Raw genomic sequence first — 24716 nt, 5'->3', positions numbered from 1 at the left:
CCAAAGTACTTCATACAGCTTTTTTCTTTCCTATCATGGTAAAATACACATAACATAAAACTATCCTCACCATCTTTAAATAGCCAGTTCAGTGCCATGAAACACATTCGCTCTTGTGCCACCACCACTGCCATCCATCTCCAGGACTCTTCCTATCTCACAAAGCTGACACCCCATAGCCATTAAACCAACTCCTCACTCTCTCCTTCCCCCAAGCCCCTGGCAACCACCCTCCTACTTTCTGTCTCTATGAATTTGACTCTAGGCAGTCTAGTACTCATATAAGTGGAATCATACAGTGTTTGTCTTTAGGTGACTGGTATGTTCCAGTTAGCATAATGTCCTCAAGCTTCATCCATATTGTAGCATGTGTCAGAATTTTCTTCCTTTTAAAGGCTGAATATTAGTTCATTAAATGTATATACCATATTTTGTGTATTCATTCATGTTGATGGACATCTGAGCTGCTCTCGTGTTCTAGCCATTGTGAATGATGCTGCTATGGACATTTTGTGCACAAATATAAAGCAATTAAAAAAATCCTCAGAAGCATTATAGTTTTTAAAAACAGAATGGTGATAGGGTCTAGAAATGTATACTGAACAATAAAGAGTAATTTTCTAGGTGTTCAGATGGGCAACTGATTGGAGGAACCATTAATTTAGGTAAGGTCTTTATGTTGACTTTCATTTAAAGATGGAAACACTCATCTAGATAAAATAATTAGCAAACATTCAGTGCAATTATTGGAGGATCACTTTTTTCCCTCTCCCACCCCCATCTACTCCAAAAGAAATAAAGAAATAAAGAAAAAAATCTCAAATAGGAGCCCCTGAGTGGCTCAGTCAGTTGAGTGTCCAACTTTGGCTCAGGTCATGACCTCACAGTTCGTGATTCAAGCCCCTCGTTGGGCTCTGTGCTGACAGCTCAGAGCCTGGAGGCTGCTTCGGATTCTGTGTCTTCCCCTCTCTCTGACCCACCCCTACTCACACTCTGTCTCTCTGTCTCTCTCTCTCTCAAAGATAAATAAACATTAAAAAAAAATCCCAAACAACTGAATTTCTCCTAAAAAAGCTCTAGAAATAGGAGGCTTTTTCTTTCCATTGCTAAGTTGTAATGGCAATTATTTTTCCTCCTTCTCAGGAAGGATGGAAGGAAGGATGGAAGGAAGGATGGAAGAATGGTCTATACCCATAATAGTGGCCAAGACCCAAGACAGTGCTCCATTCACATTGCTGCAGGTGTCACCTATGAATCACAAGGACAGCCCCAAATCCTGGTAAGACTGGTTACATAGGTTGCTTGGGTTTTCTGCTCCTGGGAGTCAATGGGAAGTTCTTAGTGTAACATTGTATCAAGTTACAGTCAGCAACATGACACTGGTAGCTAACTTGCCCCTTAGGGACATTTTCACTAGTTGTCATTCAAAGTGGAGAGCTGTGTTCAGCAACCCAATAAATCAGATGCACTTTAGCAACCCTATAAGTAGAATTCTGAAGCTGGCACATAAGGCTTGGTTCAGAATTCACTCTTATGTTCCAATATATGTGCCACTAATCATTAGATTTGTTCATGGATATTTGGAATGCACTGATCATGCAAAAGAAGATCAATACCTATTGGGGCGACTGATTTTCTTACCTATGGAGTGACTGGTCACCACATTCAAGGTTGTGGTGCTCTGGCTTTCTTCATTGGCATGGCCTGTACTTTCTTGAGTCGGCCCATCCTCTATGTGAAAGTCTGTTATACTCTCTGTATTTGTTGGCACCTATTGGAGAAGTAAATGAGACAAAAGAGAAATAAAATCTAATGTTTTAAAATATATATTCAGCCTCATAACGGAAAAGGATTTAAAGGCATAAATATATAAAATATATGATGACTTAAATTTAAACAGGAAACAAGGAAACAAACAGAAACGACAGAGTGGGGATAGGAATAAAACCAAACGTACTTCACAAATAAATATCAAATGTTGACTCCATAGGGTCTTAATTCTTTAGAAAATACCAGGTCACTAGGCTTTAATTCTTTATCTCCCTGAACTTAAATGGCATTTTTCCTTTATTTGGCACATAATATGTTGTATCCTCTTTCAATGCCCTCCCTCCTCCAATTAGAGTAATAACTGAATTTTATTGAGAGCTTACTATGTGCTAAGCCTTTTAAATACCTTCTCATTTATTCCACAAACAACCCTCTAAAGTCAATCTTAATGTTAGTCCTATAGTCTGGATGAGGCCAAGAGAGATTAGACAACATGCCCAAACTCAGACAGCTAACAAGCAACAGAAGGTGACTTAGAAGTGATTCTGTTGACTTCAAAGGTCATGCCAATGTGGCATTGGACAAATAAGCTCGTCAGCACAGGCAACAAAAGCAAAATTAGATAAGTGGGACCCCATCAAACTTAAAAACTTCGTGCATTATAAGACACAATCAACAGAGTAAAAAAGCAATCTGTGGAACGGGAGAAAATATTTACCAATAATATATCTGATAAGGGTATAAAGAACTCCTACCACTTAGCAACAAAGAATCAAATAACTTGACTCAAAAATGGGCAGAAGGGGGGCGCCTGGGTGGCGCAGTCGGTTAAACGTCCGACTTCAGTCAGGTCACGATCTCGCGGTCCGGGAGTTCGAGCCCTGCGTCAGGCTCTGGGCTGATGGCTCAGAGCCTGGAGCCTGTTTCCGATTCTGTGTCTCCCTCTCTCTCTGCCCCTCCCCCGTTCATGCTCTGTCTCCCTCTGTCCCAAAAATAAATAAACGTTGGAAAAAAAAAAATTAAAAAAAAAAAATGGGCAGAAGGGCTCGCACAGACCTTTCCCCAGAAATGATAGACAATGGTCAACAAGCATATGAAAGATGCTCAGTGTCTTAACATAAACATCAGAAAAAGGCAAATTAAAACCACCATGAGATGATCACCTCACTCCTGTCAAAAGAATGGTAAATAACGTACTGGCAAGAAGGTGGAGAAACTGAAATCATTGTATCCTGTTGGCGGGGATGTAAAATGGTGTAACTGCTATGGAAAACAAGATAGAGGTTCCTCCAAAAAAATTAAAAATAGAACTACCTTATGACCCATCAATCCCACTTCTGGGTGTATACCCGATTGAAAGCAAGATCTGGAAGAGGTGTTTCCACATCCATTTTTCATAGCAGCACTGTTCACAAGATCCAAGAGTTGGAAGCAACTCAAACATCCACTGACCAATGAACAGATGCACAAAATGTGGCACACACATACAATGGAATAATAATCAGCTTTGAAAACGAAGGACATTCTCACATGCACTACAGCATGGATAAATCCTAAGGACACTATGCAAAGTGAACTAAGCCAGTCATAAAGTATCCTTGCATGTGGTTGCATGGCTGTGGGGCAACTTCCTGGGACACTCTTCCTGGGACACTCACCAGACCTGTCGGGCCAGTAGACTCCTCAGGGTCTGCGCCGGCACCTGTGGTCACCACATTGTCTTCTGCACCTAGGGTCACCATGCCATCTTCCACACCTGGTGTCATAATGTCATCTTCTGGCCGGACCGTGCTAGCTAAAAAAGAAAGACTGGGTCAGGGCTTAAGGTAGAAATTGTGTGGGCAGACCTAACTGGCCAGCTACAATCAGATTATTTTCTTTACCATTTCTTTTGGGGATTGTTTTTGGGGGGAGGGTCATCTTTCCAGCTTACCACAAACCACTCTCCTTGCTGTACCTCTGTCACATACAAGGACCTGGTTGTCTCCATAGCAAGGTAAAGGGAGATAAAAATACAAAATGGTGAAGCCGCCAGCCCTTCCCCACTGCGGTAACAGGAGGGATATAGACCTTGCCTTTTCAGTAATGAACCAGGTTCTTCCTGGTGTCGTTTCATACAATGAACGAATGCATTCGGGTTGCTAGAATATCATTTAGACCTGGAAAAATTTTTAATTAGAGTCACGTGGAAAGACTTCTAAAAATACCAATTTGCAGGCTCTATCTTAAACATTCTGAATCATAATGTCCAGAAGGAGATCTCCATCCTTAAAAATCAAGCTTGCTTTCCATTTAATTTTGAGACTGCTGTCTCCTTGAATGAGGAGAACCATTGCCTCTGACCACGGACCTCATAGGTGAGGTCAACTTCTTAGTTTATAGTTGAGGTTACTATCTATGGGAGATAGTAATGTATGTAATGTGCTGAGGTAGCCAATAGGATTCTTAGTGCACAGAGAGCTAAACTAATAAGGGACGTCGGTGCCCCAGGCTGGGGTTTTTCTGCTTTAACATTGAATGAATGACCCTGTTGTACAAACCAGAAAGGTTTTCAGAGGAGCAGGGGGTGGGTGGGGTGGGATAGCAGGTTGAATTCCACACAAAGGTGGGGTGGGGGAGTGGAACAGATAACAACAGTGGCCTTTTCTTTAACCTCTGTCTCAATGATCCAGACTAAATCACGACCAAGCAAGGGCATCACCTCAACTCATCAAATAACCCTTTTCATGAGTTAAAAATCTGACTCATTGGCCACGGGCTCCCTCCCCATACTCAGAGTGGCTCTGGAAATTCCATGACTAAATACAGTTGCAAACTAAGCAAACACATGTCCTAGGAGCAAGAGGGGCTGGGGTGCTTGGAGGCTTCTTTGTGTAATTAAAGAGTTGATGTTTGTATCCAGGCAGTGCTCAAGTTAGCAATCCAGACCTTGCCTTAAGATACCTTATTCCTCCCTATGCTTAGAGAGCCCAGCCAAAGGCACAGCTAATAAATATTTGATCATAACTTCTTTGCTGATGCATAGAGGTAGAAAGTCTCAAGAGTAAATTCGCTTGTTCTGTGAGCCTTCTCTTTGCATCTGGAGTCCTAATCCAGGGCTGTCTATCTATGGCTTTGGTTGAGCCCCCTAAGCATATACATTTATTTTTTCATCTGGGGGGGGAAATGGCTTTCACCAGTTAGCAATAACTGAATACCTTCGTGCAAGCAGCCTCCCCTCCTGGCTGCTTGCTGGGGTGGGGGTGGGGCCAGCGATGGGCTCCCACCAGGATTTATGACTCTGGTGGTAGACCAATGTTGAATGTAAGAGGGAGATATCCCTTTGCCAGGCAAGTTGTCCTTATTAAACACACACACGCGCGCGCGCGCACACACACACACACACACACACACCCCTATACCCCTTTTCTTCCCCTCCAGGTTTGAACAGTTAACAAATCATGAATTTTACAAATGTTTTCTGGAGGCTGCTTAGCAAAACCATTTACTATATGGTACCTTCCAACTTTATAAAACAAAACACCCTTGCTTTAAAAAAAAAAAAATCAAGTACTGAATGAAGTTGGTTTGAATTCTTTCATAGAAAGTTCAGCTCATTGAAAGCGTAACTTGATAAAAAATTCCTTCTTGTTCTTTTCTATTCTTGGCCCACAGAGCCAAGCACTAAAATCGCCCTGAATAGACAAAGGGCGTTTTATGAATGACACTCATGATTAAGATGCATGGCTTTTGTCTCACTGCCCTGGCATTCTTTTTGCTCCATGGGAAAGTTGATCTTTAACAAGGGATCTTCAATTGTCCCTCGTATTATTTTGGCGGAAGGCTTTCCTGGGTGAAGAGTTCCTACCAGCCCAGCTGCCGCGTTTCCAGCCAGCGATTGATGCCCCTTTCCCTTCAATGGTGAAATTCAAATCGTGTCTTGACGCCCTTCATCTCAGATTCTTTTTCCTCCTAAGACACGTGTGTGCGCAGGCAATACCCACAGCTGTTTATATAAGCGCGGTGAGGAATGTACAATCACAGGGTCAGTTCTGCTGCATGTACCCTCATGATCTCACGATTCCAGCCTCACCCAGGTTCACCCAGCCTGGGGGTCAGAATCAATAGAAGTTTCCAAAGACGGTGGCAACCCATCCATTTGCTTTGGAATTTGTGCGTAGGTGTTATTCTTTCAAGAGCTCGGCCAAACTTTATATTACCTATGAGAAGATGTGATAAATCCATTTTACCTTGAGGTTCTTAAGCTTGAGAACAAGTAAGAACTGAGGAGATGTTTATTGGCTTGAAAGTGCTAATTATGAATCGCTTTTATCTTTGCATGGAAGCCCGACCTCTCCAAAGGAATTCTTCTAGTTTATATACACTTAGGGGAGGGCCTTTCATTTAAAATAGCTTAGAATTTAGATGCAAGGTAAATCATGCTGCTACTGTAATAGTAATAGTCCCAAGTTCTTGGTCAAAATGTTTTAAATAAGTGTTTTCAATCTTCTGGTTTTATGGACATTCCTGATAAGTGGGGAGTTCTTCCATTTATCTGTTGGGTGTTAAAAATATCTTCTCTTGTGGCCATTTTTCTCTTATGGCGCTCATCTTTTTTTACAGTTTTGTAAGTGTTCTTTATACCTTAGGAATACATCCTTTGGGGGCACCTGGTTGGCTCAGTTGGTAGATCTGGATCTCAGGGTCATGAGTTCGAGCCCCCTGCTGGAAGGAATATACTCTTTTTTTTTTTAAGGTACTATCTTTTTAACAAAAATGTTTATTTATTTATTTATTTTGAGAGAGAGAGTGCATGCACGTGTGTGCGAGTGGAGGAGGGGCAGAGAGAGAAGGAGAAAGAACCCCAAGCCGGCTCCACACTGTCAGCCCAGAGCCCTTATGGTTTTGTTCTTACACTTCATATTTCTATTTGCCTTGTGCTTCTTTTGAAGTATGATGTAAAATGGGGACATAATTTGATTTCCCCTGAAAGATGGGCCGTTTGTCCCAATAAACTGTCCTTCTCCCCCTGCTTCAAAACTAGCTCTCACTGACACAAAGGTCTTCTTTCAAGTACCATGTCATGGTCATGGGAGGAAGCTTTCAGTATAAGGACCAGCTGCAGTGGCTTGGGCACTGCCATCTGCCCCTTCTTCCATGCCACCCTCTGTCTTCAGATTCTTTCCAGAACCGATTCCGAAATCCGTGTTCCCCTTACCATCAGCTCCCCCTTCCTCCTCATATCAGCTAACCGCTGCCGGATGAATTCAACGCCACGGGTGTAGGGGTGTAGAGAGTGAGGAGGAAGGGTAGACTACTTCAACAGAAGTTCATCGAGGTCTTTCCAAGTTGCATGTTCTACTTAACGAACGTGGGAGGCCCAGCTTTATAACATTACCCTCCCCCCGCCCCCCACCACATTTGTGCAGCCACGTAGGGTTTATTTGTTTATTATCTTTCGGCTGACTTTATTCCAAAATGGCCTTGTGGGTGAGTTGCACTGGCATCATTGTCCCCTTTATCAGATGAAGAAGGTGAGGCCGACAAAGATCTCCCCTTGACCAAATTCTACTTAGGTGTCCCTACCCATCCTTGCAAGAGTCTTGTTTCTTTCTTTCTTTCTTTCTTTTTTTTTTTTTAACATTTATTTATTTTTGAGACAGAGAGAGACAGAGCATGAATGGGGGAGGGTCAGAGAGAGAGAGGGAGACACAGAATCCGAAGCAGGCTCCAGGCTCCGAGCTGTCAGCACAGAACCCGATGCGGGGCTCGAACTCACGGACCGCAAGATCATGACCTGAGCCGCTTAACCGACTGAGCCACCCAGGCGCCCCGCAAGAGTGTTGTTTCAACAAGAGTCTGAAATCAGCTCCCAACTGACCCAGTTCCCCATCCCCCACCTTTGATGTCTAAGTGGTAGGCCTGCCTTGAGCAAGAATCCTGTCAGGCCAGATTAGCAAGAACCCCCTACCCTTGATGTGTCTTCTCCATAATTGGCCATTCACTGCCCACCCCCCCACATACTCTGCTCCTTGCTTATAAACCCCCAGCTACGTTTGCTGCATTTCGAGCTGAGCTCTATTTCTCACCCCCCTTGGGATAAGTCTTGAATAAAGTGTTCCACCTGTTTCAACAAGTGTCAGAATAATTGTCTAACGCTGGAAATTAAATGGTTTGCCTGGTTCACCTGGTTGGTGAGCAGACACAAAGCCATGTGTTGTGACAGCTCATCCGTGTAGTAACCAACACAACAAAAGACATCTTTGTGCCACTGTGGCCGCGGTGGCCCAGAAAGCCCGCAGCCCCCCACCCTGGGTCCTGACGTCCTTCCTCTTCAGCCCCCATCCTCTCATAAATTATAATCCTGGTTGTCAGAAGCAACTGTTTCCTCTGGCATCACACATCCTCTTATGAAATCCCATCTGGTTGGAATCTTCCAGTTTGAGTTGTGTAGGAACCAGAATCTCGGCTTCCTCAAATGAGTCCCTTCGAGGACTAAGTTTTCAGAAGTGGTATAGAAGGAAGGTGTGACCTGCTTTATAAGAGTGTGACTCTTTCAGCAGCTCTCCCTTGCTCTGCAAATGAAGGCGGCAGCAATGATCAGGGCTGGAATCTTCCCAAGGCTCACCTGTATATCCCCAAATAGTCCATGTGTATCTACTACGTGTTGGGTCCCATTCTGGGCACTGGAGACAGAGGAGTGAACAAGGTGAGTTCTCTCATGGATTTGGGTACCATCGGCGGTGGTGGGGGGATACTTCCAACAAGCAAACAAGGGAAACCTCAGGATAGTTTTCTTCCACCCCCTTTAGATCCGTCCTCAAAGGGCACTTTCTCGGGGAGGCCTTTTCCCATGACCGAAGTGAAATTCCCTCCCTCCACACACCCTCACACATATACCACAGTACTCAACCTCTCATGCTGTATATCCACTAACTGACTGTCCCACTAGAATACAAACTCAATAACGGCCGTTTACTTCAATGTCCCCCCTTGCCTAAAATATCTGGTACACAGGAGACACCCAGTAGGTATTTGTTGAATGAACATATGAACTGTGGACAGGAAGAGCTGGTCTAATTAACCTGGAAGCCGAGAGTGAGCCCGCGGCACCACTCACTGAAGAGACAGAGAGTGGTCAGTGGGGCTGGATGAGAAAGAAGCAAGACTGAGGAGGTGTGGAGGGCCAGTCGGGTGGGATTTTCCTTTCAATTGGAGGGTGAGGGGAAGCCAGAAGATGACGTTACTGGAGTCGGAATGCCATGTGAACGCTGGGGGTGGGGGCGGGGGTCTGTCAAGGATGGTGCTGGGATCTGGCTGAGGCAGGGAGACCACTCCGGCTACCCGGCTGTCCCAGCAGGAGTGGCTCACTGCTTGCACCAGGGCAAGGGGAGAAAAACAGACAGGTAATGGCCGGGACGTGTCTGAAGTCATCACCCACCAACGATCAGAAATAAACACAAAACATCGGAGCCAAGAATTCGTTTTAGCATCCGTGACAGCTGCATTGAGAAACAGCATTCGGAGTGTGAATGGATGTACTGACTGTATGATGCTGAGTCTTTTACTGGACTTCCCCTTGTTTCGTTAGGAGAGCCACGGAAGTCCCCTCCCTAAGTTGAAGAGCCTCTGTCTGGTTGCCATGTCCGCAGGAGGGAGAAGCTCCCGCTGCCCTCTTTCTGCTGACCTGAAGCCTCAGAAGCAGACAGCTGGAGAAGCGGCCTCCACAGCATTTTATCTTGAAACAGGAAAGTTGATTTTAGCAGTAAAGAAGTCACACGCTGAGCTAGCCCCGGGGTTTTTCAAAGAAAACCTGCGGTGTTCGCCAACAGATCAAGGCAGTCTTTCGTGGTCCCTGGTGTGTTCCATGTTGAGCTGTTCCAGCGTCTAAATGCACAAGTAAAGCCTTTGAAGATGGAGAAATACGTGGCCAGGGAATGGTTTTCGTGGCCACTGAGAAATAGAATGCCCTTTTTTTTTTTTTTCTTACATCCTAGGAAATTCTGGTTTTCCCCAGTAGGGTAATTACCAAGCGATTAATTCTAGCATTCCCCACTCCCTACTTCCATTTAGGATGCAGTAATGCTTTTAGAGAGAGGTCAAAACACCTACTTGGAAAACAAAGGCAAAAAAAAAAAAAAAAAAAAATGTCTGCTTCTGTTCCTTTGCCCAGACATAGGCCTCTGCATATCACTTTTCTGTCATGTCTCAATGCTGTGCTCCGAAGCCTGAAAATAAACACACCCAGAGCTGTGGAAAGGTGCCAACCTCCAACATTTTCTAGCACCCTGCAGACCACCCACAGTGATCCCCAGATACTCAGATCTTCATATGGTTCTTCATCTCAATTCAAACAGCCCCAATTTAGCTGTTTGATGTTATTCCCTTAGTTTCTGCTACCAGAAGAAAGGTGTTAGGACTTAGCTTTTTTTATTCACCACATCTTTTCAGTTACTCTTCCCGTCCTACGGGCCAGCCCATCCTCTGACCCTTGTGAAGGAGCCTTTCCTTGGAATATTGAAAACCACTTGCTGACGCAGAGCTGTGCGCCTGTGCTCAGCTCCTGGCAGACACTGGGTTGTGGTCAGTATAATCACTGATGTGGCAATGGGTTCCCCCTCTAAGCCACCCTCTCCTTGGACCCTGGTAAAGTGCTTACTGGATCAAAAGTGTGGCCATGGAAAATCTAGGCAGCTCCTTGAAGGCTTGGCCCTGCCACTCGGTATCCAATGGTGATTTTCCTCCAGGTTGCACAGTGCTACTTAAAGTCCACACTGCCCCATGGTCCCAGTGCTTGGCACCGTGGTAAGCCTTTTGTAGATGTTTGTTGACCAACGGTTGGAAAGAGAACACTGACACCCAAGTAGGACGTTTCTTTTGAATTATCCCTTCCATGACAAAACCCTGCTACGGTCCACTGTGCTTCCCTCAAGAGTTGTTGAATACCTTCCCCCTTCCCCCGAACGTGCTGAAAATAGGACAATGCCCCTCCGAGGATGAGCTCTGTGGCTTTGCTGTTCAATCTGTGGTGAGCAGCAGCCTGCTGCTCGGTGTCTCACCCTGGCAGTCCCTGCAGGCCCAGACCAATGGCGAGGAGTGACCATCCACTGTTAGCACTGGGGACCTGTGCCTCCCCTGTGAAATTCAAGAGAGATGTGTCAAGGCTGAGATCACACAGGTATCACTAGTTCCTCTGAAGAAATCAGAAGAAATGCCACACATCAAGATTCGGAGCAGAGTTCCTTGACTTTGGAGACGGGGCCCCACAGTGCCCCCCAAAGAAGCAGAATTCTGAAGAGCTCTGTAGCTGAGCATGGGCAGTAAAAGAAGGGAGAGGGGGCCATGTGGCTGGGGACTCATCTTTCAATTCCATAGCAAGGGCTCACACCCAGTCACTGGCAGGTGAATAGAACAGAACATGCAGGCAGGCCATTAGACGTGACACCAGGCTCCCAGCCACCTGCCTTCTTTCTCTCACCTGATGGGGGAAGATCAGCTGAGACCCACTGTGTGCCCTTCACAAGTCTTCACAGTTAGTCTCCACGGCTATCTGAGAAGCAGGTATTTTGTTCTATTTATTTTTCAGTCCAGTGTAATTAACATATAGTGTTATATTAGCTTCAGGGGTACAATATAGTGATTCATAATTCTATACTTACTCCGTGCTCCTCACGATAAGGGTACCCTTAATCTCCCTCACTTAGTTCACCCATCTTCCCACCTACCTCCCCTCAACCATCCATGTGTTCTCTATAGTTAAGAGTTAAGAATTTTTTGAGTTTATAGTTAAGAGTCTTTTGGTTTGTCTCTTTCTTTGTTTTGTTTCTTAAGTCCTACATAAGAGGGAAATCACATGGTATTTGTCTTTCTCTGACTTATTTCACTTAGCATTATACTCTCTAGATACATCCGTGTTGTTGCAAATGGCAAGATTTCATTTTTTAGGGCTGAGTAATACTCCATTGCATATATACACATCTTCTTTGTCCATTCACCTATGGATGGACCCTTGGGCTGCTTCCATATCTTGGCTGTTGTAAATAATGTTGCAATAAACATAGTAGTGCATGTATCTTTTCGAATTAGTGTTTTCATTTTCTTTGGATAAATACCCAGGAGCGGAATTATGGGATCATAAAGCAGTTCTGTTTTTAACTTTTTGAGGAACCCTCCACACTGTTTTCCACAGTGGCCGCACCAGTCTGCACTTCCAAGGAGGTAGGTATTGTAATAATGGCTGCTATTTTTGAATTTAGGGGAAAATGTACAAACCGTGGTGCCCAGCACTCTCTCCTGATCTTTACAAAAGCCTTGCAAACGAAGGTCATTCTCATTTTGAAGCTGAGGATGGTGACCTTGAGAGTAAACTGCCCATGTAGCCAGCAAGTGGTGACACAGGGATTAGACATCAGATCTGTCAGACTCCAAGCCCCGCTCGAGCCACCGTCTCACACAGCCCCCATGTATCCTGGTTACTTTCCTGCAGCTCCCCTCATATTCCCTCTACTTCACGTGGCAAGGACTGGGGTGGCACTGAAGCAGCTCCCTGGGCTTCTGGATGCCAAGGGCACCCGAAGTTTCATCTTCTGACTGCACTGTCATCTAAACCCCACCTACTCTTCTACCTGGCCCTGGTGTGAGACTCCTTCCTTTAGAGCCTTCCCAAGGTGACAAGAGAAAGTAATTCCTCTGAACTAGCACAGGATAACACCAACACTGGCTACTTTTTCTCTGTTAGCATCTATAAGCTTCCTGAGGGCAACACCCCCTTCTGCTGGAGGTTTGCAGCCTCCTACCCACCAGCGTGGCCTCTGTGAGCTGAATGAATACATGAATATTCATCCCCCCCTTTTCAGTGTTCACATATCAACTTACCCACTCACCACCGCACCCCCCCCCCGCCCCCCCCCCCGCCCACCACAAACAGGGCCCAGGACTCCTCCAGCGTTAAAACTGGATGCTGTTGGTTACAACCTCAACCAAGATTACTCAGCCCGGGGAGAGGTTTTCTCTGTTGACCAAGAGCAGAATGTTCTCTGTAAAAGAGGAAATGAGTTCAGCTTGGTAAACTGGAATCAACACGTCCGTAATAACTTTTCTGGAACTAGCTGGGTCTGGCGTCCCGTTAGGCCACCTCATAGTGAGGACTGTTGAGTACTTGAAAAACCAAATGACTAAAAAACCTGCTTTAGAAGTCATGCCCCGGAGCAGTGCATCTCAACCGCGTGGTGGACCATTTGGGAAACACTCGCCATCTGCTCGGAAACTGAGCTTCTGATTCATTCAAGGCTGTCAGCTGAGCAAGCCCTGATTTTGCAAGAGTAAAAAGAGAAGCCCCTTTAGATCTGACCTCACCATCTACCCATGCAGCTTGCAGACAGCCCAGCTGTGCAGCCAGGAGGATGAGGCCTTGCAGGAATGTGCAGAATGTGGCTGTGTTTCCATTAGCTGCCCTCGGCCTTGATCCTGAGCCTGGCTGGGGAGTCTGAAGTGTGCTTCGGTAGATTATTAAAAATAATTGTTCTCAGCTGGTGGGGGGGGCAATCTCTTCTGACCCTCCTTGCCACCTTTCTCCCCTTGTTCTGATGAATGGGGAGGAGTTCAGGCAGCAAATTGTGTGTCCAGGGTTTATTTCTGATGCCATTTTGATGATCTCCCCAGGTACCCATCAGATACATCAAACTGGATGTCCTACTATTACCTCAAAGTCACTGCGTCTAAAACAGAGTACACAAACTTGAACTCCTTCTTATAACATTGGTTCCAAACTTATCATCCCTCCAACCTGCTTTTTTTGTATTTCTATCACCTGCCTCCTTGTCATTTCTGCCCAAAGTTTGGATCACTGTGTTTCCTCCCTCTTCCTCCTGACAAATGTTTACGATGCACCAACCATATGTTTTTGTAAGTGCTGAGTAAGGCATGGATCCTGCTCTCTTCTCTAACTGGCAAGAGGTGTATACAAGTAACTAAAATACAGTGATAAGAATAGTCAAAGCAATCTTGAAAAAAAAAAAAAAATCAAAGGAGGCAGACTCACACTTCCCAACTTCAAAACTTACTACCAGACTGCAGTAATCAGGACTGTGTGGCTTTGGCGTAAGGACAGATGTACACAACAATGGAATAGAATTGAAGGTCCAGAAAGAAATCCATCCATGTATGGTCAATTGATTTTTGACAAAGGTGACTGAGTAACTCAATGGGGGAAAGAATTGCCTTTTCAACAAATGGTTCTGGGACATCTGGACAGCCACATGAAAAGAACAGAGTAGGATCTCTACTTCGTATCACATATAAAAAGCAACTCCAAATGAGCCAAAACCCTAAATTTAAGATCTTAAACTATGCAACTGCTGGAGGTAAAAATAAGAGTAAACCGGGGCGCCTGGCTGGCGCAGTCGGTTAAGCGTCCGACTTCAGCCAGGTCACGATCTCGCGGTCCGTGAGTTCGAGCCCCGCGTCAGGCTCTGGGCTGATGGCTCAGAGCCTGGAGCCTGTTTCCGATTCTGTGTCTCCCTCTCTCTCTGCCCCTCCCCCGTTCATGCTCTGTCTCTCTCTGTCCCAAAAATAAATAAACGTTGAAAAAAAAACATTAAAAAAAAAATAAGAGTAAACCTCTGTGACCTTGGATGAAGCAATGGGTTTTTAGATATGACACCAACAACATAAGCAATAAAAGAAAAGCGAGATAAATGGGACTGCATCACAAATTTCAAAACTTGTGCTTCAGTGGACACCATCAAGAAATTGAATGGGAAGGATATTTGCGATTCATATGTCTGATAAATGTCTAGTATCCAGAATGTATAAAGAATTCAACAGAGACGCCTGGGTGGCTCAGTCAGTTGACTGATTCTTGATTTCAGCTCAGGTCATGATACCAGGGTTGTGGGATCAAGCCCTGAGTTGGGCTCCACGTTGAACATGGTGCCTGCTTGGGATTCTTTCTCTCCCTCTCTCTCTGCCCCTCCCCTGTTCACGTGTGTGCATATGCTCTCTCTCTTTCTCTCAAAATAAATAAACATGTTTTAAAAAGAATTCAACAATAAAAAGACAACTCAATTTTAAAATGGGAAAAGGATTTCAATAGACATTGCTCCAAAGGAAGATAGGTTAATGGCCAGCAAGTGCATGAAAAGATGCTAAACATCGTTAGTCAATCAAAATCACAATGAGATACCACTTCATACCCATTAGGATGGCTTCCATCAATAAATGAAATGAAACAAACAAAAAACCGAAAATAACAAGTGCTGCTAAGGATTGGAAAAATTGGAACCCTTCTGCATCGCTGGTAGGAATGTAAAATGATGCGGCCACTTAGAAAACAGTTTGCAGTTCCTTGAAAAGTTCAACATAGAGTTACCATATGACCGGGCAATTCTACTCCTAGGTATATCCCTGAGAGACATGAAAGCACATCCACATAAAGATTTGTGCATGAATGTCCACAGCAATATTATTCATTATAGCCCCAGAGCGGAAGCGACCCAAGTGTCCAGCAACTGGTGAGTGGATACGTAACAGACGGTATATCTGTACAATGGAGCATTATTCAGCCACAAAAAATTAATAAAATTCCGAGACACACACACCACAACAGGAATGAACTTTTGAAATCATGCTAAATGAAAAGAAGCCAGGCACAAAAAGCCACATAGTGTACAATTCCATTTATATGAAATACCTAGAGTAGGCAAATCTATAGGCCTAAAAAACAGATCAGTGGTTGCAGGGGGTGGGGGTGGGGGGACGGAAGAAATTCCTAAGGGTTTGATTATTTTATTTATGATTTTATTTTTAATGTTTTGTTTTTTTTTTAATTCTTGAGAGAGAGAGAGAAAGAGCATGAGCAGGGGAGGGGCAGAGAGCGAGCGAGACACAGAATCCGAAGCAGGCTCCAGGCTCCCAGCTGTCAGCACAGAGCCCAATGCGGGGCTCGAACTCATAAGCCAGGAGATCATGACCTGAGCCGAAGCTGGACGCTTAACCAACTGAACCACCTACGTGCCCCATTATGATTTTATTTTTAAATAATCTCTATACCCAACGTGGGGCTCAACCTCACAACCCTAAGAGTCACACGCTCCACCGACTGAGCCAGCCAGGTGCCCCTGACTCTTCAACTGGAAAGGGTTAATTTTATGATCTGTGAGTTACCTATGGATAAAAAAATGTAAATAGTGTTGTGTGGTTAAGAGGCGAATAGTAAGAACGCAGGAAATGAGGGAAGAGTAAGAAATCAGGAAATACTGAGCTACAGGTCAGTAGCTGGCTCTGATTCCCCCAAATCTGACCTCACCCCTCCCATTCTGTTGTCACCACACTTAGTCTCTTATCTCCTGACCCCCATCCCACCCCACCCCAGTGGTCCCATAAACTAGATTCAATCCCATATGGTTCCTGTCATCATTTTTTTTTCTGACAACTGCTAATTCATGGCGCACCTCACTCCCATTTGTGGTTACTGGCTATTGCCTACAAAAAAAGGTCCAACTCTCTCACTCATCAGGGGTTCATCCTTCCCCCTGACTTCCCTTCCTCCAACACCAGTGAGCCTCCATGCATCTTCCCACACAAACTCCAGGTTGTTCCAACTCCCGTGCATTTGCTCAAGCAGTCTCTCCTGCCTGGACTGCCCTTCTCTGCCACCTTGTCCGGCCAATCCTACCATTTTTCACAGTCAAGATCAATTCCCATCTGCCCCATATGGTTTTTTTTTTCAACTGTTGACAACCACAAGAATCTCGTCTCCAAACTCTGAGCACATAATGGTTTGTGCTGCTCAGGACATGCTGTTTTGTATTGTCTTGTATGTTCTTTTTATGCTTACACCACACCCACTTGTCTTGCTTCTCTCTGTGAGCTGCGATCCCGCTTTGTGTTCCTTCCTTCACTCTTAAAAGTGTTTTTTTTTAATTTTTTAAATATGTTTTTATTTATTTTTGAGAGACAGAGTACAAGCGGATGAGGGGCAGAGAGGGAGACACAGAATCCGAAGCGGGCTCCAGGCTCTGAGCTGTCAGCCCAGGGCTCGAACTTGTGAACCACAAGATCATGACCTGAGCTGAAGTCAGAGGCTTAACCAACTGAGCCACCCTTAGCTCTTAAGTTCTTAATAACATGTGTGTCCTATAAATATGTAAAGGGGCAGGACCATGACCTTCAGTTTGGTACCCCAACGCCAGCTAGCTCTTCAATCTGAAATATGCATCTAACAAATACCAGGTGATGTTGTTACTGTAAGGGTACTTGAAGAAACCAATTGGCTGATTTTCTGGGTGTCCTTGGAAGCCTTGAGCCCAAGTATGGGTGGCTGTCGCGTTGAGTGGTTAGGAGCATGGGTTCTGGGCTTGGGCTGCCTGGATTCAAGTCTCACCTTTGCTATTTACTACCTGCCTGTGTGTGTAAGTAACTGAACCTCTCTGAGCCTCTTCACTGGCCTATGAAATGCAAATAGTTCTTACCTTGTAGGTCTGCTGCACAGATTAAATGAAGCAGGGCTTGGAGAGTGCTGGAAATTGCTAAGCACCCAGTAGAGGTTAGCTGCTATTACATAGTTACTGCTGTTACCACCACCCAACCAGAATCCAGTTCCCTTGGCTTTATAGATCCAGAAATTTAATCTTACTATGGGGTGATCCAACTCAGATGATACTGTTTCCCATCAGCCAAATTCACAAGAGGCCAGGAAACCAAATAGTTTATTTCCAACAGGAGACAGCTTTCCAACACCAAACACATCATGCCCTTCTCAGGAGTGAACTACCTGGGATGCTGTTCGGTGTGTATAAAACAAAGGCAAAGGGTGGGGCTCTTGGGTGGAGTACATTTCCAGACTGTGATGGAACAGAGGTCCCTGATTCACCATAGAACACTGTGACTGAGATCAGAACACCCATGGCCACCAGATAGGATCTCCTGCATACTAGCTGTAAACAGGGATTACATGTGCCTTGCCTGACTCACAAAGCAGTCACTCAATACGTACTTGGTAAATAAATGAATTCCTTGGGTAGGGCGGGTTTACCGTCATAAATCCTCATCACTTTTCTCTCCCTTTCTAGATTCTCAGCAAACTGACACCTTCTTCCTCAGGCAGGACACTATCGATAACAGCCTTCAATGCTAAGTTGCGTCTTATTCTCCTGGATAGAGACATTGTAATGAATTGCAGGAAAATACTGCATTCTCATCACATCTTCTAGCACCCCTTCTCTGCTTCCTATCTGTTGTCTGTGTAATTGACAGTACTTTGCATGCTGTACACGTTAACAATGTCAATGTCATTCATTACCCCCTGTGTTCAGTGATACTCTCTCCACTGCCTGGGGCATTGGCATCTCTATCCCCCTGGACCCTGGTCGAGAGCCCATCATCCTCCAGAAAGATGATTATCCTTTTGTTGATTTCCCCCCACCCCCTGCATGAAATTGAGTGTTGCCCCAAACAATTTCAGTCTGCAAGCTCCCCAGACAACTAAGTGAATGAATGAGGTGCTCAGATCTGCAGACTTCCTTCTGGACTCAGCGTGATTCCCCTCAGAGGGCAAACCCACCTCCTCTGAGCAGTTCCCCAGGCAAAGGCACCCAGCCAGACAAAAAGAAGGGAGAGCCTGTCCACCCCTGTGTGTGAAGCCCGAGGGAATTCTTGCCTTGGACTGGTCCCCCCACCAGGCGCCAGTGGTTGATGGGCCCTGGAGTGGGGCAAGGAGGAAAGAAGCTGTCACCTCATTTTCCGCACTTGCATGAAGTTGGCAGAATTCCAGCTGTTCCCTAACCTGGCTCTATCCTGTAGCCCTCGGATCAAATGCCTGATCTCTTTCTTTCCCCCAAAGTTTTAAGAAATCAGTAGGGAACGGATTCAAAATTTCAATCGAGGTTGCTTCATTTCTTATCTTCCCCGCCCCCCCACCATGGGAATCTATCAAGACTTATCTTGATAACTGTTGACTTGGCTGTAGGAGGGCTCCCCACCCCGTGCCCCCAGTCATTTGATTCTCTTCCAACAAATCGCTCACGCTGGGGGTTTCCTGGAGGGGTTTCAGGGTGGCAGGAATGGCAAGGCTTCCTTCGAGAGCCTTGCAGGCTCTTATTCAGATTATTCAAATGAGTTTCACCAGGGTAGTGCTGGGTATTTGGGTCTTTTGTCCTCTACATCCTCCCCTGAAACATTTCCACAAGTTGTAACCTGGCATGCCTGTTCTTGGAGCCCAAAATATGACAAATATTCAGATAAGCCAATGGAATTTAAAGCACAGGTCCGTTGCTCTGCTGGTGAAGACTTCAGGGAATGCTTTGTAATGTTAGGTGTGCCTCTCCCGAAAGGGCTCACAGCTCAAATCCAGTACCTGGCCCTGTACCAAGCACTCAGGAGATGCTCGATTACCATATGGGGAAGGAATTAATGAATCCTATTTCAACGTACTGTGATGTCTTCATTCTTATAGGAATATTATAGCAAGTATTTAGTGTAAAGGACTTTTTATACCTTTATATATATTATAATATTATGTTATATATATATTTATATTTATATATTTATCTATTTTTATATAATTATACAAATTATATGATTATATAAATTATATTTATATATGTGTATATTTGTATATTTATATATTTAAATGATATAAATTATATAATATATAAACTATTTAAATTTAAATTTATATAATTATTAAAATTATATAAATATTATTTATATATTTATATATAAAATATGTTTATATTTATTTATATTATATTATAATATTATATATATATTCATGTTTAAGGAGCTTAAAATGACATAAACCTTCAATTTCAAGTTCAACTTTTGGTTCTTATGTGGTTTTGTAATGTAGTGAAGAGAGCCTGGGGTTTGGAGTTAGACCCATCTCTGAAACCCAGTTCTGGCATATTCTGAAGATAGTGATGTATAATTTAAGGAGTTGCCATGGTTAAATGAGGGAACTGTGACATTCCTAGCACGTGGCGGGGGTGGAAATGGGAGAGAGGTGGTGTCCTCCCCACTTGGCCAGACCACTCACTGTCATGCCAAAGTTTGGGGGCTTTACAATTCTTTGGTAGAGAGTTACTCATGGACCACTCATTTTAGAGGCTGGAGAAAGAGAGAAGGAGTCGTATACCTCCGCTCAGCCAGGGTCCTTCCTGCCTTATCCGCCAAGTTCTGACTTAGCCTTCTCACACTTGGATCCTTCTTAAAAATGTGTTTTTTCTTTCCATTAAATGCTATTTTGGATCTCACACACCAGTGTAAGGGACAGACTTCCCTCGCGAAGACTCTAACAGACCTGGTGTTTATTAAATGCGTGATAGATGTCTTTAAGTGAACAGAAACTCTCAGCAACTCATGAAGGTCTCAGGGCCTCTGAAACTCACTGCCAAGAGTTTCGGGGAAATCACAGGGAAATTTGTTCACCGCATGATTAATCCTGGGTGGATTGGTCCCGGAAAAATCACATGTGGGTCTGTAGCGAGCAGCAGCCTGCAGAATTTTACAAAAGAAACCATACCGGATGGGCCCCGGAGTGCGTGTTTTGTATGAAAGTTCAGAGTGAGGGCGGGGCCTGACGATCCAGGAGAAGGCCAGATGTGCGGACAACGGTACTCCTCTGGAGCCACTCAGCTCCAAAGACGACGACACATAGGACCAGAGTACAAAACTGAACCAGATCACACAGCAGAGGAGGGAAACCCCGTAGGGAGTAGGATCCTGTGAGAAGGATAATAAAATTCATCCCCATAATTACCCCCGGCCCAACTCCGCAACAGGACCCACAATAGCTCAGCTCAATGAAGTTATTCATCCATATTCACATCGCCTCAGTCATTATCCTCAGACAAAACCCCTCCTGGGCCTCAGCTGCTCGAAGGCAGCCCAGCAATTCAGTGTCCACACACAGCTTGGGGCAGGAGGGGGTGTGTGTGTGTGTGGGGGGGTGGAAGGTGGGGGGTGTCTGCAGTTAACAGATTTTCTAGTACCAACTGTGCTGGTAGTTTTTTTGCTTTGTTTTCTTTCTTTCTTTCTTTTTTTTTTTCCTTTTCTTTCCTTCTTTCTTTCTTTCTTTGTTTTTTTTTTTTTTTTCAGACAAGGTTTACAGAGCCCTAAGTCAGGTTCACGCCTTGGGCAAACCCCTCCTTTAAAGCACCTCTGATGTTCAAAAACTGGTGTAAGGATAATTAAAGCCAACCCTTTCCTAGGAGGAAACAGAGGATGCTGCCCGGCTGTTGCCTTCCCTTAGCTAAATTGGGATGAGGCTCAGTTTGGGGGTGTCCCACACCTTGGCCTGGGGGAGCACGAAATGGTATCCTCTGCACACTGTGTCGCCAAAAGGGAAACGTAAGTGAAGGGCAGAGCTGTGTATGTTCCAGTGGAAAGAGAAGTTCCAAAGATAGGACCGGCCATGAATAGCCCACGGCCCTGTAAAAACAGTTGCTCAAGTCTCTCTGAAGCAGACGGCCTGGTACAGAGTAGTACACCCTGTATAATTTCCCCAGGGCTGGGTATTATTGTCTTCGCGCGGAATTATAGCTGCCTAGGTGAGGTCCGCCCTCCCACCAGCCACTCCCTCCCAGAAGGATTTTTTTTCTGGTACGAGACCTTCCTCTAGCCTCCATTTGGAAAATACAAGAGTTTACCTTTCAGCAACCTCCAACTCCAAAGATCACGAGTGAGCTTACAGCTCCTCCAGCCAGGATTTAGTGAGCAGCTACTTCGTGCCGGATATGGTTTTGGCCCTAGGGATCGAGACTAGGACAGAGCTCTGTTCTCCAGAGCTTATATTCTATGCGGGGAAACAGATAAAAATAAAGTGGATGGAAGAGTCCGAAGAGGGAAAGGGGCGGGGGAGGCATAGCTGGTGGGCAGGCGGAGCCCCCACCAGCAGATCTAATGCAGTTAAAGTCCAAGGAGACGCCAAACACTCGGTCATTGGTGTTGGCCCAGTTCAACACAGGGCCCCAAACCAGCTTATGCCTCAAGGCTCACAACAGTCCTCCACTGCCCCACGCTACTCAGGAGCCCCCCGCTCAGTCCTGCTACACGCAGCATCCTCTCCACGGAGGATAACTGACGCCTCTTCCAGACAATCCCAATGATGGGGGTCCCCGGGGTGTCCAACACGTTGCGCACAGGGTGTAAGACCAGGCGGCCACCAGAGGGAGACCATCGCCGCACAGGGGAGTTCTCCCCTGTACTCCCAGTACTGCTTAGTGTCCCTCCTGATACCCAGGGCCAGCTTCTTCTGAGGCCGTGTGCATTCCTCCCATGCACAGCCCTATACGAAAGCACAGCCCAGCCAGGGGAAGGCTCCTTGCTTCTAGCCTTCTACCCTAGGTCTCATGAGCTGAGCAGGGGGTGGGCAGGAGGTGGCCTGCCCTGCAGAGACATCCCTTTCTGCTCCCCACTCCTGCTGCCCGTGGATGCGGGGTCTCCTCCTTGCACCCTGCTCAGCCATTGCTTTGGGACTCGGCACCAGCTAAGCCACCGTCTCTCCTTCCCGGGATCCTCCAGCCTCGCGGGCACACGCACACTCCCAGCTCCTCCCTGCTCTCCTGGGCAACTTCAAATACCAGGCCCAGGCATTCCAGCAAGTCCCAGCTCGCACTCGTCCCCACCCTGCCGGAGCCGTTCTGCTGGGTCTTACCTCCTCCTGCCGGGATCCAGAGCCAGGCGCTTCCCAAAACCAAGAGTAGAACCGGCACCTTCCACATCTTCTTGGTTGACTGGTCCTCTTTGGGGCCCGTGCACCTGGTGTCTGTGCCAGGGGAAGATTAAAAAGCTCTGCAGCCAGAGGCCCTCGCCCAGTGGAACCAGAGAGTAGGGGCTGGAAGGCGGGGAGCAAAAGCCTCAGCGCGGGAGGGGTCCCCGAGCTTCCTTCCCCCACAGCAGCGGAGGAACAAACTTGGCAGTTGGAAACTTTGCAGAGAGTGAGAGCGGAGTCAGCATTTATCTCTCCCGAGGAGGGCGGGGAGCAGCTGGCCCTAAGGTGGTCCCAGTCCAGGGCTCACTAGGACCGCCCTCTGCCTCTGTTTGGCTAGCACGAAAGCGATGACCTCAGGCCAGGTTTAAAGTTACAGGGCTGCAGCTGTGGGGGGCTGCCAGGGCTTGTGGAGGGCCCTGAGCCCCAACAGGAGGGAAAGGGGACGCAGGCAGTGAGCAATTTAGTTTTTAAAACATTTTATTTTATTATTGTGGGTTTTTTTTGGTTTTTGGTGTTTTTTTTGTTTGTTTTGCTTTGTTTTGTTTTCGGAGTAAGGCACAAGCCTACGTTTTTCTTGTTAGGAGGAGTAAACTCTTCCTTGTGTGGCCAATAATTTTAGAACCAAGCTTGGGATTGTTCTTGCAAATATTGAATTTGACGGCTTTCTGCAAAAGTGGCGGTCCTTATCTGGGTGGGCCCGGAGGCAGATCGGGCTGGTGGATCGTGCCTTGTCTGGGGGACCTGAGCAGGTGGGCTCTGGGGTCCTGGCTGCCTGAGAGAGATGGTGGGGACTTTCGGGGACTCCCTGGCTCTGGCAGTTTTAGAAAAAAAGGCTGAGTTTGAGGTCTGCTTCTCCTCCCTTTGGATGTAGCGCTGTGGTGCTGGACGGACGGACAGATGGACGGCCGTGTGCCGTGAGTGAGGTGTCGTAGCCCAGGAATGTCAAAGGCCCCACCTGGTCACCAAATCTGTGTCCACTTCCAGCCCACACTCATCCTTTTTAATCCTGGAATTTGGACTCACGATCCCTGCTTTACTGGTTTAAGCCGTTTCTCAGGTACTGGATGTTGACAATAGGCAAACTTGTTGTGTGTGTGTGTGTGTGTGTGTGTGTGTGTGTGTGTGTGTGTGTGTTACTTTTTTTCCTTCTGAACCGTAGACGAATGCCCCAAAGCTCCTGACTGGTATGAAAGTTGGTTATTTTCAGATCCTCATCCCCAGACCCTGATTCCAAATTTATTTTGTCATAAGAATCACAAGGGGGAGGTTGCTTTAAAAGCTCAGATTCCTGGGCTCCACCCCCCAACTCCTTAAATCAGACCCTTTGGGAATTCACTTGTTAAACCAGTGTAGAACTTTGTCCAGAGGCCTCGCTTCTCAAACACCAAGGTGAGACGCCTCAGTGCTGTTAGATGCAGGTGGGCTTCTGAGGGTCTGGGGTGGGGGAGATTCCGCATTTCTAAAGGTCTAGGCAATGTCTTATCCTGGGGCTACAAGATAGGAGCTGAAACCTGACCTAAAGAGAGGGAAAGGACCCTGGGTCAAGGGGTTGAAAAGGTAAAGATAAAAGGGATAGAGAAGATAACCTGACCGCCTCTCCCATCTTGTTAATAGATTATTATTACCGCATTACCAGGAATGTTTGTTCACAGACTGAATGATACATGTATCATCTGTTGAGCCTGTTAGATGGAGAAAAGATACAAATCCACTCTAAGGAGAGAGAAAGAAAGGGAGGAAGAGCCCATCTTCACTTGGGAACAGGGGTGAAATGAAGCCTGTGTGGTGGGGATGGGTTAAATTCAGCTAGTTTGGACGGGGGCTGGGGCTAGGTTACTACTCAAGGAGATGCCCCTCTCCCCACCCCCACTGCCAACCCTCTCCCCAGGGATGTGTCTAGATTCTACAAGTTTGGTCACCGGACCTTCTGGTGGATGATGGAGGAGGGAGACATGATAGAGAGTAGCATCCTGTTGGAGGCCATCCTGGGGCCGGGGAGACGGGGAGGACCAGGGGAGTCTATGGACATGGTCTAGGTGCTGTTGGTTTGAGTAACTGGGAAGAGTGGGCTACAGAAGCTGGTGAGGGACCTTCCTCAAAATGCAGACAGCACAGGAGAGACAGGAGACGCTGTCTCGGACACAGGGGTAGGAGGCAGAGGTCATCCGAGTGACTCAAGGTTGGGCCAAGAAGCTGCAGTGAAGCATAATGGACCTGGCAGCCTGAGACCAGCCCAGATGAGGGGAAGAAGGAAACA

At 46.1% G+C, this 24716-nt stretch overlaps 1 protein-coding gene and 1 long non-coding RNA gene across 4 annotated transcripts in view; one reads left to right on the top strand and one right to left on the bottom strand.

Moving 5' to 3' along the window:
• The window catches only part of PDPN (podoplanin), a 28640-nt gene extending 5899 nt beyond the window's left edge, over positions 1 to 22741 (bottom strand). The window contains exons 1-3 of one of the 3 annotated variants that reach the window (XM_015086606.3): positions 22403 to 22741; positions 3429 to 3565; positions 1642 to 1771 (exon numbers count right to left, since the gene is read on the bottom strand). In XM_015086606.3, coding sequence (XP_014942092.1) covers positions 1642 to 1771; positions 3429 to 3565; positions 22403 to 22469 — 334 coding nt within the window. In that variant the 5' untranslated portion in view covers positions 22470 to 22741. Of the gene's footprint in view, positions 1 to 1641; positions 1772 to 3428; positions 3566 to 17383; positions 17982 to 22402 lie in introns of those variants that run through there. The other 2 variants (XM_015086607.3, XM_053207368.1) reach the window with 2 other exon arrangements.
• Positions 1181 to 13817, top strand: LOC113599533 (uncharacterized). Its single transcript, XR_008292226.1, has 3 exons — positions 1181 to 1279; positions 8310 to 8458; positions 9110 to 13817. It is a non-coding gene; the product is annotated as an uncharacterized LOC113599533 (long non-coding RNA).
• Positions 22742 to 24716: the final 1975 nt, after the last annotated feature.

This window comes from Acinonyx jubatus, chromosome C1 (genome assembly GCF_027475565.1).
Source record: "Acinonyx jubatus isolate Ajub_Pintada_27869175 chromosome C1, VMU_Ajub_asm_v1.0, whole genome shotgun sequence".
NCBI classification, from domain to species: domain Eukaryota; kingdom Metazoa; phylum Chordata; class Mammalia; order Carnivora; family Felidae; genus Acinonyx; species Acinonyx jubatus.
The sequence above is the reverse complement of the archived record's forward strand: the minus strand, read 5'-3'. Positions and strand labels throughout refer to the sequence as shown.